Below are 14,174 nucleotides of genomic sequence, written 5' to 3'. Positions count from 1 at the left end.
ATCCGTATTCAGATCTATACCTCATGATTCTAATGATTGCACTTAAACTTTGTTGATGTTGATTGCTAATCGACCATTCCCTATGTCGCTGTCGTCATTTATATATCCCCCTTTGCCCCCCGGCGTCCCCGTTGTAGTTGTGTCCCTGTATCCCGGTCGTCATTTATAATCCCTGTGTCCCGGCCGTCATTTGTGTCCCGATGTCCCAGTCTGTAATTTCTCTTTGAGTGTCCCGGTCGTCATTTATATTCCTTGTGTCCCAGTTTCCCGGTCGTCATTTGTGTTCCGGTTTTCCGGTCTGTATATACATTCCTTTTTGAATTGGTCTTTTCTTTAGTTTTTAGTTTTTTACCTTTTTTTAGTTTTTTTAGTTATACCTCATGATTCTAATGATTGCCCTTGAGCTTTGTTGATGGTGATCACTAATCGAACATTCCCTGTGTCCCCGTCGTCATTTATATATCCCCCCGTGTCCCTGGCGTCCCCGTCGTAGTTGTGTCCCTGTGTCCCGGTCGTGATTTATATTCCCTGTCTCGGTCTGTATAAACATTCGTTTTGAATTGGTATATGATTAAATAAATTTTTGTGTTTTTCCCCTTTTTTCTTTTTAGTTTATTTTTGGTTTTTACTTTTTTTTATTTTTTTTTAGTTTTTTTTCTTTTTAGTTTTTTTGTAGTTTTTACCTTTTTAGTTATTTTTATTTTTATTTTTTTTAGTTTTGGTTTTATCCTTTTTTTCTTTTTTAGTTTTTTTAGTTTTTTAGCTTTTTTATTAGTTTTTAGTTTTTTTCTTTTTATTTTTTGTAGTTTTTAACTTTTTTTATTTTTTTATTTTTTTTTACTTATGTCCTGGTCGTCATTTATACTCCCTGTGTCCCGGTCGTCATTTGTGTCCCGCTGCTTTGTTGATGTTGATAGCTAATCGAACATTCCTTGTGTCCCGGTCGCTTTCTCTTCGAGTGTCCCGATCGTCATTTATATTCCCTATGTCCCGGTGTCCCGGTCGTCATTTGTGTCCCGATGTCCCGGTCTGTAATTTCGTCAGTCGAAAACATGACATCAGTCGACACACGAACATGACGTCCCTCGACAAACCCACACACAGACAACTTATTTTTATATATATAGATCTTAATAAAAAAAATGAAAGAATAAACAAAATAAACAAATAAAAGGATAAAATAAATATAAAAAGAATAAAATTAAATAAAAAATTGAAAAGATTAAACAATAAAAAGATAGAAATAAAGAAGCGAAAACACAAGAGTGTCACAAAATTATCCAGTAGTGAAATTGTCTTCGCAATGGATTAGCAATTGAAGGATATTACTATAAATCTTTGGCGAGCGAGGTTTTGAAAATTTCTTATGGGGCTTCCCCGTAGTAACCTGTTGCTGGTCATCGCAGATTGAATGCTGGCAAATACAAATATTTGAACTGAGAGACTAGGACTAGTGGTGAAAGTATTAAAAACTTATGTGTCCATTGTCAACTCTGGAAAAATTCAATTCTTTTGATGGAGGATATTCGAGAGTTATATCTTCAGAGATGGTAACACTCAAAGGTAATGTAAGCAAAAAAATAGTTGTTGATGACAAGAGGAAACATCTTGCTAGTGCTTAGGGTAACACAATATCCGTTGATAATCCATTTAGCAATCTTTTCTGTATTAGCACTCAATGTAAGGTAAAAAGAAGAAAAGTGTACTTTTTTATCAACGTCATAAATCATCTCTTTTAAATGCACTGGATCTATCACTTTTGTAAAAATAATCTTGTCAACAAGCAGTAAAATCACAGGAAAAATAAAAAGGGTAGTGTCAGATAATATCACCAAGGAAATTAAAGACTATTTATAGAGAGCAAAGCGTCGGTGAACGTTAATATCATCATTGGTAGTATATCAGCAGATACTATCATTTAACAGAATAACAGAGCTGATGAAATGTGTGATGAGCTTATATCCGAGACCCTATTAAAAGTCGTATATGACCCTGAAATGAAATAAATTCTATGTCAAGATAAAACATGATGATTTATTTTTTGGAATGGATTCAAAAAATCCCAATTTCTTATGAAGATATTAATAACAGGGGTATTTCCAAATACTGAAAAACTATACATCTCACCATTTACCTCTGAGTTCATGGGACTTGTTGACCATGCGTTAATCTTGTTATACGGTGTTCCACCTTTAGACCAAGTGAAATGTCATCATTTGATATAGTTGCAAAAAGAACTTGTGCCAGATTTTGCCTCTCACTCATTTATGCTTTCTGTCTTGGCCTTTTAACAATTAGCCATGGCTTGATACCCGCAACTAATTGAATTTAATTCAAAATAAACGTACATGCCATTATTTCAGTAAAAATATTTCATTGAATTGCCTTGCTATGTTTCTATTATTTTTAGAGTGTGCTAGCCACTCCATCACTTAGAATGTTAATTTGAAAGTCAGAGATGCAAGAATGGGAATTTTCAGACAAAACTTCACTACCTGGCTCACAGGGGCTTACTAGTGTCTGAAATAGGTGGATGAGGTTTTTACTGACGTCCGAGACACAGAGATGAACTGAATTTTTTTTTGAGTGGGAGACGTATGAAATGGGAATTTATCAAGATACAAAGCCAGGTAGAAGGAATTTTTTTCAAAAGTCAGACACGTAATATTTTCCTAAGCAAGAGAAAAAAGTCACACTTCTGTTCAGAATTTTCCCAAAGAAAGGAAAAAAGTTCAATTTCTTTTTGACTTTTTTAAAGAAGAGAAAAAAGCTACAAATGTGTTTTAAATTTCCCAAAAGAAGATAAAAAGTTTAACTTTACTTCTCAATTTTTCCAAGGAAGAGAAAGAAGTCACACTTCACTTGTGAATTTTTGCAGAGAAGAAAAAACAACTTCAACTTTATTTTGATTTTTTTCTAAGGTAAAGAAAAAAGTTCATTTTCAGTTCTGAATTTTTTCAGAGAAAAAAAAGTTACGCTTCTGTTCTGAACTTTATCTAAGAAGAGAAAAAAGTTCAACTTTTATTTCGAATTTTCCATTGAAAAGTAAAATTACGCTTGAGTTCTGATTTCGCCCAAAACAGAGAAAGAAGTTTAAGTTCTGCTGCTATTCTGATTTTTGTCTAAAAAAGGGAAAAGTTCAACTTCAGTTCTAAATTTTTCCAAAGAAGAGAAAAAAGTTCGAACTGTGTTCTGATTTTTCACAAAAGAAGTAAAAAAGTTCAACTTCTGTTTTTAAATTTTTCAAAAGAAGAGAAAAAGCTACACTTCAGTTCTAAATTTTGTCTGAAATGTCCTTTTATTGCATCTTTGACTTTTGAATAAACATTTTAAATTATGGATTTGCTTGCCAACCCTAAAAATAATGGAAAAATAACAAAGTAATTCAATGAAATATTATTATTGAAGTAAGTGTAGGTACAATACTATATGTTCTTAATATCATCACAAAACTTGAATATTTCGATTCCATTTGAAAAAATAATACAATCTTAATATGACATTTATTTTGTTTCAGGGTCATAGACGACATATTACATGGTTTCACCTATAGTAAACTATTAATGATACTATTAACACACCGATACGTTGCTTTTCGTTGAATTAGTCTTTAATTTCCTTGGTGATATTATCTGTCGATGCCTAATTTATTTGTCTAACGATTTAACTGTCTATTACCGTATTCCCTTCACATAGTTCTGCACATCGTTCGGGAGCATCGACAATGTATAGTTTACAATATTGGTAGAAGAGGACACTTTTTTTTACTTTCAATTGAATACTAACACCCAAGAGATCGCAATAGGGATTATCAACGGGAAACAGAGTACCACAAGCACTAACAGGACGTTTTCCATCGTCGTTAACTATTTTTTTTGCTTCCGCTCTTTTTGAATGGTGTAATCTCTTGAAATCTCACTCTCGCATATCCACCATTATAAGAATTGAATTGTTTCGATACTCAACACAAATTTAATCTCTCAGTGTAATGACAATGCACCTATACGTTTCCAATTTTGTCACCACTAGTACTTGTCTCGTACTTCAAATATTTTTATTTGTCAGCAGTTAATGCGTTTATGACCAACCACAGGTTACTACGGGGTAGCCACACAAGAAAAAATCTAAAAACCATGTTCCCCACAGAATACGTAATAATTTCCGCCCAGTGAGCATGCATTGCGCAGACGATTTCATTAACTGGTAATTTCGCAATACGCCCCTGTTTTTTCATATTTTTATATTTTTATTTTTATTTATTTACTTTTCATTTTTAGTTTTTCAGTTTTGCAGTTATTTATTTCATTTTTATTTTTATATTTCATTTTGTTTGTTTTTTATTTTTTTATTTTTATTAACAGTTGAAAAACTCCTAATCATAAAAACAACCATTGTGCAATACTCTCCAGATGGTCAGAACTGCTCGGAACTCCATCAATAGAACACCTAGATAAATCTGTCATGGCACGGAGCTGTCATAGTATTACGCCAATTTGCCTGGGGATCAAATCATTACGCAAGTTCATGGAAACAATATCCCAAGGGTGTTGGAACAAGACCAGATGGTGACTTTTTCGGTAGAAAATATACAACATGAATGATTACATAATATTCTCCACATAGACACAGCAGCTGAAACCATTGTGCTGTTTCAGCGAAAGTTTACTTGGCAATCAAATCATTACGCAATTCACGTTTCCGGAAACAATCGTATCAAAGACATAGCAATAAGACTAGATGATGACTGTTTGGGAACAAATATTTCAATGCTATAGCTAAATAAAAAGAATAATGCAATTAATTTGGCACGGTACAGTAGTCCTTAGCAACCTGTAGGTATTGCCCGGAAACATTGCATTAATAGCAATTGCTTATAAATTATTTCTAAGAACATAATAACATCAACGAATTGTTGGCTCAGTTGGCTCAAATTCTACTCCAACACCAGAGAAAAATTCAATAAATTCAATGGAAGCTACTTACTGGTAAAAAATGGTCTGTTAGAAACAAATCCATGTCGCCACCACCAATTTTAGTAAAACGTATCGCAATCGTCGACTTTAGTGGGTAGATGGCGGTATGGGGGAATAATAACAATAATAATAATAATAACTTATTTATGCCTTCTTTACATTCAAAAGGTGTATGGAAAGGTTTTTACGCACAGAGGAGCATGGAAAGACAACTGAAAAATATAAAAATTACGCTTCTAATGAAAATTAGTAGATCATAATAATAACATAACTCATAAACATCTATATATATAAAAATAAGTTGTCTGTGTGTGGATCTGTGGATGGATCAGGTGACGTCATGTTTGTCCGCATATGACGTCTGAATTATTTCACACTAATACAAAAGAAGAAAAAAACTAAAAAAGGTAAAAACTACAAAAAAAACTAAAAAGAAAAAAAAACTAAAAAAGCTAAAAAACTAAAAAAAAGTAAAAAAAGGTAAAAATCTAATAACTAAAAAAAAACTGAAAAAAATAAAAAAAGGCAAAAACTACAAAAAAAATAAAAACTAATAAAAAAAACTAAAAAAGCTAAAAAACTAAAAAAACTAAAAAAAAACTAAAAAAAGGTAAAAAACTAAAAAAAACTAAAAACTAAAAAAGAAAAAAACTAAAAAAAAGGAAAAAACTGAAAAATAAAAGAGAAAAAGAAAACTAAAAAAATATGAATAAATATATATAAAAATAAGTTGTTTGTGGGTTATGTCTGTCTGTCTGTCTGTCGAGTGACGTCGTGTTTGTCCGCATATGACGTCTGAATTATTTCACACTAATACAAAAGAAGAAAAAAAACTAAAAAAGGTAAAAACTACAAAAAAAACTAAAAAAGCTAAAAAAACTAAAAAAAACTAAAAAACGGTAAAAAACTAAAAACTAAAAAAAACTGAAAAAACTAAAAAAAGGCAAAAACAAAAAAAAAAACTAAAAACTAATAAAAAAACTAAAAAAGCTAAAAAACTAAAAAAACTAAAAAAACTAAAAAAACTAAAAAAACTAAAAAAGGTAAAAAACTTAAAAAACTAACTAAAAAAAAACTAAAAACTAATAAAAAAAATAAAAAAGCTAAAAAACTAAAAAAACTAAAAACAGGCAAAAACTACAAAAAAAACTAAAAAATAATAAAAAAGCTAAAAAACTAAAAAAACTAAAAAAGGCAAAAACTACAAAAAAAACTAAAAACTAATAAAAAAAATAAAAAAGCTATAAAACTAAAAAAACTAAAAAAAACTAAAAAAAAGGTAAAAAACTAAAAAAACTAAAACCTAAAAAAAACTAAAAAAAAAGGAAAAAACTGAAAAATAAGCTAAAATAAAGGTAAAAACCAATAAAAAACTAAAAAAAAAACTGAAAAAACTAAAAAAAGGCAAAAACTACAAAAAAAAACTAAAAACTAATAAAAAAAGTAAAAAAGCTAAAAAACTAAAAAAACTAAAAAAACTAAAAAAAAATAAAAAATAAAAAAAAACTAAAAAAAAGGAAAAAACTGAAAAATAAGCTAAAATAAAGGTAAAAACCAATAAAAAACTAAAAAGAAAAAAAGGAAAAAACTAAAAAAAAATTTCATCTAAAAAACTAAAAAAAACTAAAAAAGGTAAAAACTAAAAGAACTAAAAAAGAAAAAAATAAATGACGACACTCAAAGAGAAAGCGACCAGGACAAAAGGAATGTTCGATTAGCAATCAACAAAGCACCGGGACACAGGGAGTATAAATGACGACCAGGACATAAGTAAAAAAAAACTAACAAAACTAAAAAGAAGGTAAAAACTACAAAAAAACTAAAAAGAAAAAAAAACTAAAAACTAATAAAAAAACTAAAAAATCTAAAAATCTAAATAAACTAAAAAAGAAAAAAAAGGAAAAAAATAAAGGAGAAAAACAAAACTAAAAAACGAATGTATATACAGACCGGGACACCGGGATACAAATGACGACCGGGACACAGGGAATATAAATGACGACCGGGACACAGGGACACAACTACAACGGGGACACCGGGGGAAACAGGGGGATATAAATGACGACCGGGACACCGGGACAGGGAATGGTCGATTAGCAATCACCATCAACAAAGCTCAAGGGCAATCATTAGAATCATGAGGTATAGATCTGAATACAGATTGTTTTCCCATGGACCATTATATGTTGCATGTTCAAGAGTCGGTAAACCTGACAATCTATTTATATGCAAAGACAATGGGAAGCAATGGGACAGCAAAGAATGTTGTATATTCGCAAGTTTTACGTAGTTAAAACCATATATATATATATATATATATATATATATATATATATATATATATATATATATATATATATATATATATATATATCTATCTATATTCACAGGTGGGACATAGGGACACAACTACAATGGCGCGTAACTATTATGGCGCGTAACGACTTACGCGCGCGGGGGGGCTTGGGGGGGGGGGGGCGCGGATAAAACACTAGTCAATATTTGACAAAAATATTATATACACGTTGCTTCTGATATTTCGTTTGCTTCTGTGTTGTGTATGCTACACAACACAAATTTTCACTGGAAAACAAAAAATGGGAGGGTTGATATTAATGAAATAGTATTTTGTAAAAGTAAATTTTTATCCTGACTTCAAGATCAGCAAAGAAAAATTATGATAGCAGATTCTGTACTTTCACAGATCGTTGTGTATTCTGTATTGAGTATTCAGTTCTGGTTTGCGCTGTTTTAAATAATTAGAGAAAAATTAGAGATGTTACTCTCACTTTTATTAAAAGCAAGGAAAAGTGAGATAGGTGGGTACAAAGCCCCATCTATACCTGCTCCATCCTTATACAAATAGGATAATCTTGATTTGCCAAGTGTCTAGAATTGGTTGGTGTTGTCAAATCATAATTGAAAGTGCGGATTGTGCCACTTGCTGAGCTGAAATACTGAAGGCATCCAGGAGGGGCTAAGCCAAGAAAAAAAGAAAGAAAAACAAAATTAGTATCAATAGCCAAACAAAATTGAAACTTTATAAGACAGGATACTTAGATTTGTTCATTAGAGAAAACAGCATCATCTAGCACTTCCCACCAAAATGAAAAATATTATTATGAAACCTAAATTACAGCGTTAATTGTGTAACTTTTTACTTTATTTCAGTAATTTATTTTAATTTATTCTGCTTTACGTTATCATTGGGTTGAAGTTAAAAAAAAAGAAGGAAAAAAAAACTCTTGTGTAAAGAGAGAAAGAGACATATTTTTGTGAATCCTCACCTATTTAGTAGATTATTATCTAAACTTGAAACTAGTCCTAACTATTTTACATTGGGTGAAAAAATTTTTTAAACATGGTTTTAAAAAATTAAAAAACGGTATGAAAGAAACTGTATTGAACCGTTAGATAGGAACGTTTAAACGTCCTTGGCTGGGTTGAGAGGATATCATAAATAAATATTTAAAGGAAATGGGAACTTCATGGGAGGATGTAAATAGGGAGGCTTTAAATAGATTAGGCTTGAGGAGGAGCGTGCGTAGCTCTGTTGGCCTCAGGCGGCTTGGTGCTGCAGTGAGTTATTATTATTTGTAGTAGTAGTTTAAACGTTTGATTATATCAAACGTTTAAAAGTGAGATAGGTTATATCAAACGTGAAGATTAAGTGATTTATCTTAAGTTTAATTCTAATTCTACCAAGTAGCATGTGCCAAGTAGCATGTAATAATATATGTCAAGGTCCAACTGTCAGTAACACAGTCAGTTTTATCAAAAAGTTTGTAATGACGGACATTAAGTAAGGACTGCCGCGTCTCAATAGTAAACCAAACTTTAAAAAAAGGAAATTCGACACCAATTGATATTTCGAAATAATTAGTTTATTATATCAATTACAAATCCATAAATTTCATTGAAATAATTGCCACCCATCAAAGGTTACGAGCCTGAGAAAATTTATCCAATTTTCAAAATATGGGGAAACAACCCTTAAAAGTAAAAAAATCTCAATAGAAATCACACCATCAGATTCAATGTATCAGAGAAATTTATTGCAGAGGTTTAAACCTTCTATCTGTAAAAATATGAAATTTTCCATTGTTTTGCCAGAAGAATGATCACAGATGCGTGTTTATTTCGTTTTTTTTTTGTCCAGAGGTAATCATATTGACCCACTTGTCTTAGAATATTGGGAGAAGGCTCGCTCAAACAAAAATAAAAAGTTCTAGTGTCCTTTCAAGGTGAATCAAAAGATTTGAGGACAACAAAGGCCACTCCAGCCACTTTGTTCCCCGAAATCGTCGGATAAAAGATTTGAGATGGCCATTTTGTTCATTAGAGTTGAAAGGCCAAATAGCTATGCCTTTGGATATAACAAGAGCTGCTCCCCACAGCCCCTGGGGAAACTTCCCGCATTGTTTATGCACAGTATTTGTCCTTGGGAGGTATGCATCCATTGTCGGATGTAGAGGGGATGAATTTTCTTCCGAGTGGTTTTTCCATGGGGAGAGATGTGTTCAGAGGTGAAATTTTGAGGAGAAATTTTACAGCTGAGGAATTTATCGTACCTCCAATACAGTTTTTTTCAATATCTTGCTTTCTCTTTTTTTTTCTCAATTTTATGCGTGGAAAAGTTAAGGGTAATGGTCCAGGGTAAATTTTCACCACAACTGAATTGTCTAGAGGATAATTCCATGGGGAGAGGTATTTCTCCGAGGAGGTGTATCCAGATTTCCTGGAATTATTTGAAAACGGTTAGAAATTAAATCAAAAAAGTTATTTCAACTGAAAGTAAGAAGCCACATTAAATCTTAAGTAAACGAAAATTATTACATGTATGAAAGAGGTTCCCCCTCCTCAATACCTCAATCAAGGTTGAGTTTTGTCCCAACTGTTTATAAAAGACTCCTGAAACACAAGGGTTTTGTTTATTCCAAATAATAAGAAGGTTTTTTAGAATTACCAGAAAACTTTATTGTAAAGAGCGAAGTGTTGAGGAAGGGAACCCCTTCATATACACAATAATTTCTGTTCGTTTGGCCAAGATTTTTATAAATATAACGTATATGATAGAGTGAACTATTTTGTATTTTAATAAAGAATCTCTACAAGAAGAGATACCAAAGAGAGTATATTTTCAGATGAATTCAGTAATGATTGTCCAGTCATTAGGTCACATACAATGACTAAAAAAAAGAAAACAGAAATAAATAAAAAACAAACCACAATACTAAAAAAAAACAAAAATAGTAAAAAAACTAAAAAAACAAAACATTTCGATTGAAAATAGAAATATTCTAACAATATTAGCAATTTTTACGATTACTGTTCTAACAATAAAACAATAAAAATTGCATACCACTTAAATTTGCTTAATTCTACCCTTTATTGGATTTTCCCAAGTTCAATTCGCTTTAGACTGCTTATCAGAAAATGAGTTTGCCTCCTCCATGATATGCTTGTGAATTTCCGTCAATAAAAAGACCTTGCAAATGTTTGACATACCTAAAGAGGGAGAAACACAAGGTATTTGAGATATTTTGACGTTCCAGTAGCGTTGATTTGCAGTAACTACCGTCTGTCCTGGATGTCCAGTTCCACTATCAATTGCAAAGTTTAAGGAAAACGAGTTTTGTCCTGCTGTCATATCCAAGTAAACTATAATAGTTTAATTAGAAAATGAGTAGTATATATTATAATTAGAATGGAATCCTAGAATGAAGGTCTGATTCTGACTTGAATATAAGTTGCAAAATAATAGGATTTGTATATACATGTGTAAAAGAGTTTGAAGAATTAAAATAGAGGAGGAAGGCCAAGATTATACTTTAATTCGCCCTTTCAATAAAAAGATCTTGTAAATGTTTGACATACCTAAAGAGGGAGAATCACAAGGTATTTGAGATATTTTGACGTTCCAGTAGCGTTGATTTGCAGTAACTACCGTTTGTCCTGGAGGTCCAGTTCCACTACCAATTGCAAAGTTTAAGGAAAACGAGTTTTGTCCTGCTGTCATATCCAAATAAACTGTAATAGTTTAATTAGAAATTGAATAATATATATTATAATTAGAATGGAATCCAAGAATGAAGGTCTGATTCTGACTTGAATATAAGTTGCAAAATAAATAGGATTTGTACATACATGTCCAAAAGAGTTTGAAGAGTTAAAATAGAGGAGGAAGGCCAAGATTATACTTTAAGTTGCCCTTTCTCTACTAAAACATAGTATCTATATTTTCTAAATTCACGAGAAAGTCGCAAATTTTACTCTCATTTAGAACGGATGAAACAGACGAAAATATATTGTTTTGTCTGCAGCTTTTCTGAGGTTATATTTCTTCCCGTCTTTGTCACTTTGTTTTCGTCTTTATTGTTTGTTTATATGTCTCCTTTCGTTTTTCTATTTTACGTATATACGTCTACTTTATTTGTTTATATGTCTACTTTTGTTTGTCTACTTTTTACTTTTATTCTACTTTGCGTATTTACGTCTACATTGTTTGTTTATATGTCTACTTTAGTTTGTCTACTTTTAATTTGTTCGTCTACTTTAAGTATATACACCTACTTCGTTTGTTTATATTTTTACTTTTTACTTTTTGTTCTACTTTGCGTATTTACGTCTACTTTGTTTGTCTATATGTCTACTTTAGTTTGTTTACTTTTTAATTTGTTCGTCTACTTTAAGTTTCAGCAAGTAGAGCAGAAAGTAGTAGAGCTACTTTATGTAGCTCAGCAAGTGTAGCAGATGAAAAGATTCCAACTCCACATTGGACTTGCCGCGTTTTGATCTTACTTTTAGGCAGAGAATATGATCAAGTCAAGAGAAAAATATTTTGAGAAGAAAATTTAAAATCTTAAGAGACTGAATGATAAGATAAGATTCATTCATCATAAAATCTGCATACAGTATAACATTTCACTATTCCCTCAAAGGCTCTTTGGCCTGTAAAGAAGGGGGTGACAAATCAGTCACTGCCTCAGAGATGAAAAAGACAAAAAAAATTAAAATGATCACTACTCACAGAGAGAAGAGCAAAAAGGAGAAGAAAAGAACATATAAATAAAATAAAAAAAAACAGAAAAAATAAATAGACGGTATAGACTAAATTGACTAATTAGATTAGTAGATTAACTAGATTCCAAATAAATAATATATATATATATATCTATACTAGCTGTTGGGGTGGCGCTTCGCGCCACCCCAACACCTAGTTGGTGGGGCGCTTCGCACACCCCCAAGCCCCCCCGCGCGCGTAAGTCGTTACGCGCCATATTAGTTACGCGCCATTGTAGTTGTGTCCCTGTGTCCCACCTGTGAATAGAGATAGATATAAATATATGTTTTTAACTACGTAAAACATGCCAATATACAACATTCTTCCCTGTCCCATTGTCTGTGCATATAAATAGATTGTCAGGTTTACTGACTCTTGAACATGCAACATATAATTGTCCATGGGAAAAATAATCCGTATTCAGATCTATACCTCATTATTCTAATGATGTGTCCCTGTGTCCCGGTCGTCATTTATATTCCCTGTGTCCCGGTCGTCATTTGTGTCCCGGTGTCAACACCTAGTTGGTGGGGGCGCTTCGCGCACCCCCCAAGCCCCCCCGCGCGCGTAAGTCGTTACGCGCCATAATAGTTACGCGCCATAATAGTTACGCGCCATTGTAGTTGTGTCCCTATGTCCCACCTGTGAATATAGATATATATATATATATATATATCTATATATATATATATAGATATATAATAAGATAACACTCATCCCAAATAATAAGTTTGCATTGCTGCAATACTTTACCCATCCCAGATGATTTGGAAATATTGCACGTGGGATTTTCTGTAGAATGCAAATTCAGAGGCAATTTCAAAGCAGAATGAGCAGTTCTTCCACCAGGCAGCAATGTTGTGGCTATTCCAGACGACGCAATTGCCAACGCTATATCATTTTTTGATCGAATTGATGCCAGAATCAGTTTTATCACAAACGTTTTACCAGTACCTCCTGGCGCATCCAAAAAGAAAATTTCTCCAACGTTGTTATCGACACAATGCATTATCGTATCATAAATGTCTTTTTGTTCCGACGTTAACTTGGAAATGTTATTTTGTACATACGACAATAGATCACTCGTACTGTAACTTTGTTCACGATCCAATTCTACACATGTCGAAACAGCAGCGATACGGTTAGGTGAAGGCATTCCCAAATCCTGAAGAGGTTTGTTTGCCATACCTACGCACAAATCTTCTATAATAACTAAAGTGTAGTTATAAATTTCTGATGTAAAATCAAAAGTCATATCTGACGTCTCTACCTGTTTTCGACGGAGTATATCTTCGGACATTTTTTACTTATATTTTTCCCATAACTCTGTAGGAGCTGATGGAGAGCAAGTTGTTAAAATGATGCAAAGCAATGCACGAATTTGACTTGAGGTTGACGTTTCGCACGCGTCATTGATGCAGTCATCCCAGTGTTGGTCATTCTCCAATAAATTCAGAGCTTGGCATGCACTACGGTAAGTGTCATGTATAGTACCGTTTACAGTTCTCAAATACTCAAAGGATGTCGGACCGTCGGACCGGGTACATTCACCAAAAGCAGGCGTAGAAAGAAGCATTCATGTTGATTGGGGTGAACGGTGTAGAGTCTTCCTATCGTGGTATCTTTGAAGATGGTAGGTTGGCCGTCAACTGACTTACCCTGTTTTCGACGTTCAAATACTTTATTTTTAGTATTCCACGTGTAATACGAAGGCACTTCAGTATACAGCAGTTTTTTTGCAAAAGAATCATTTTTGCAAAGCGAAAAAAAAGCTGTTAATGTTGTATCCGGTGGATTCAGGGCTCTTTGTTGCACGTTGGTTTCCGTGAAATAAACACGTTGACCATTCTGTAAATGTACCGCTAAGTGAACAACAGCTGAACTACGTTCATGTATCGGAAATGAAAGAATTCGCCAAACAGCTTCATTACTGCTTATGTATCTTCCAGCCTGATATTGTACGATTTCGTCGAAATCTTTGATTTCGGGCTGCAAGCCAAAAACTGCCATGTCACTGCCTTTGTTGACGTATTTACATATGTATTTGATTACCTTTACGGAGTTACAGTATTCAACGTTTATGTGTGCATTAAATGTTTTTGATAATAATGGGGAATATGGAACAACCCACTGGTTAT

The 14,174-nt window shown here is 32.6% G+C and overlaps 1 protein-coding gene across 1 annotated transcript in view; it reads right to left on the bottom strand.

The window, feature by feature from the left end:
• LOC136036946 (uncharacterized) overlaps positions 1–14,174 on the bottom strand; it is a 79,063-nt gene that overhangs the window by 19,368 nt on the left and 45,521 nt on the right. The window contains exons 5-6 of the mRNA XM_065719335.1: positions 10,851–11,003; positions 7,817–7,950 (exon numbers count right to left, since the gene is read on the bottom strand). Of these exons, the coding sequence (XP_065575407.1) occupies positions 7,817–7,950; positions 10,851–11,003 (287 nt within the window). The remainder of the gene's footprint in view (positions 1–7,816; positions 7,951–10,850; positions 11,004–14,174) is intronic.

Source organism: Artemia franciscana, chromosome 16 (genome assembly GCF_032884065.1).
Source record: "Artemia franciscana chromosome 16, ASM3288406v1, whole genome shotgun sequence".
NCBI classification, from domain to species: domain Eukaryota; kingdom Metazoa; phylum Arthropoda; class Branchiopoda; order Anostraca; family Artemiidae; genus Artemia; species Artemia franciscana.
This window is presented reverse-complemented; position numbering and strand designations above follow the sequence as displayed.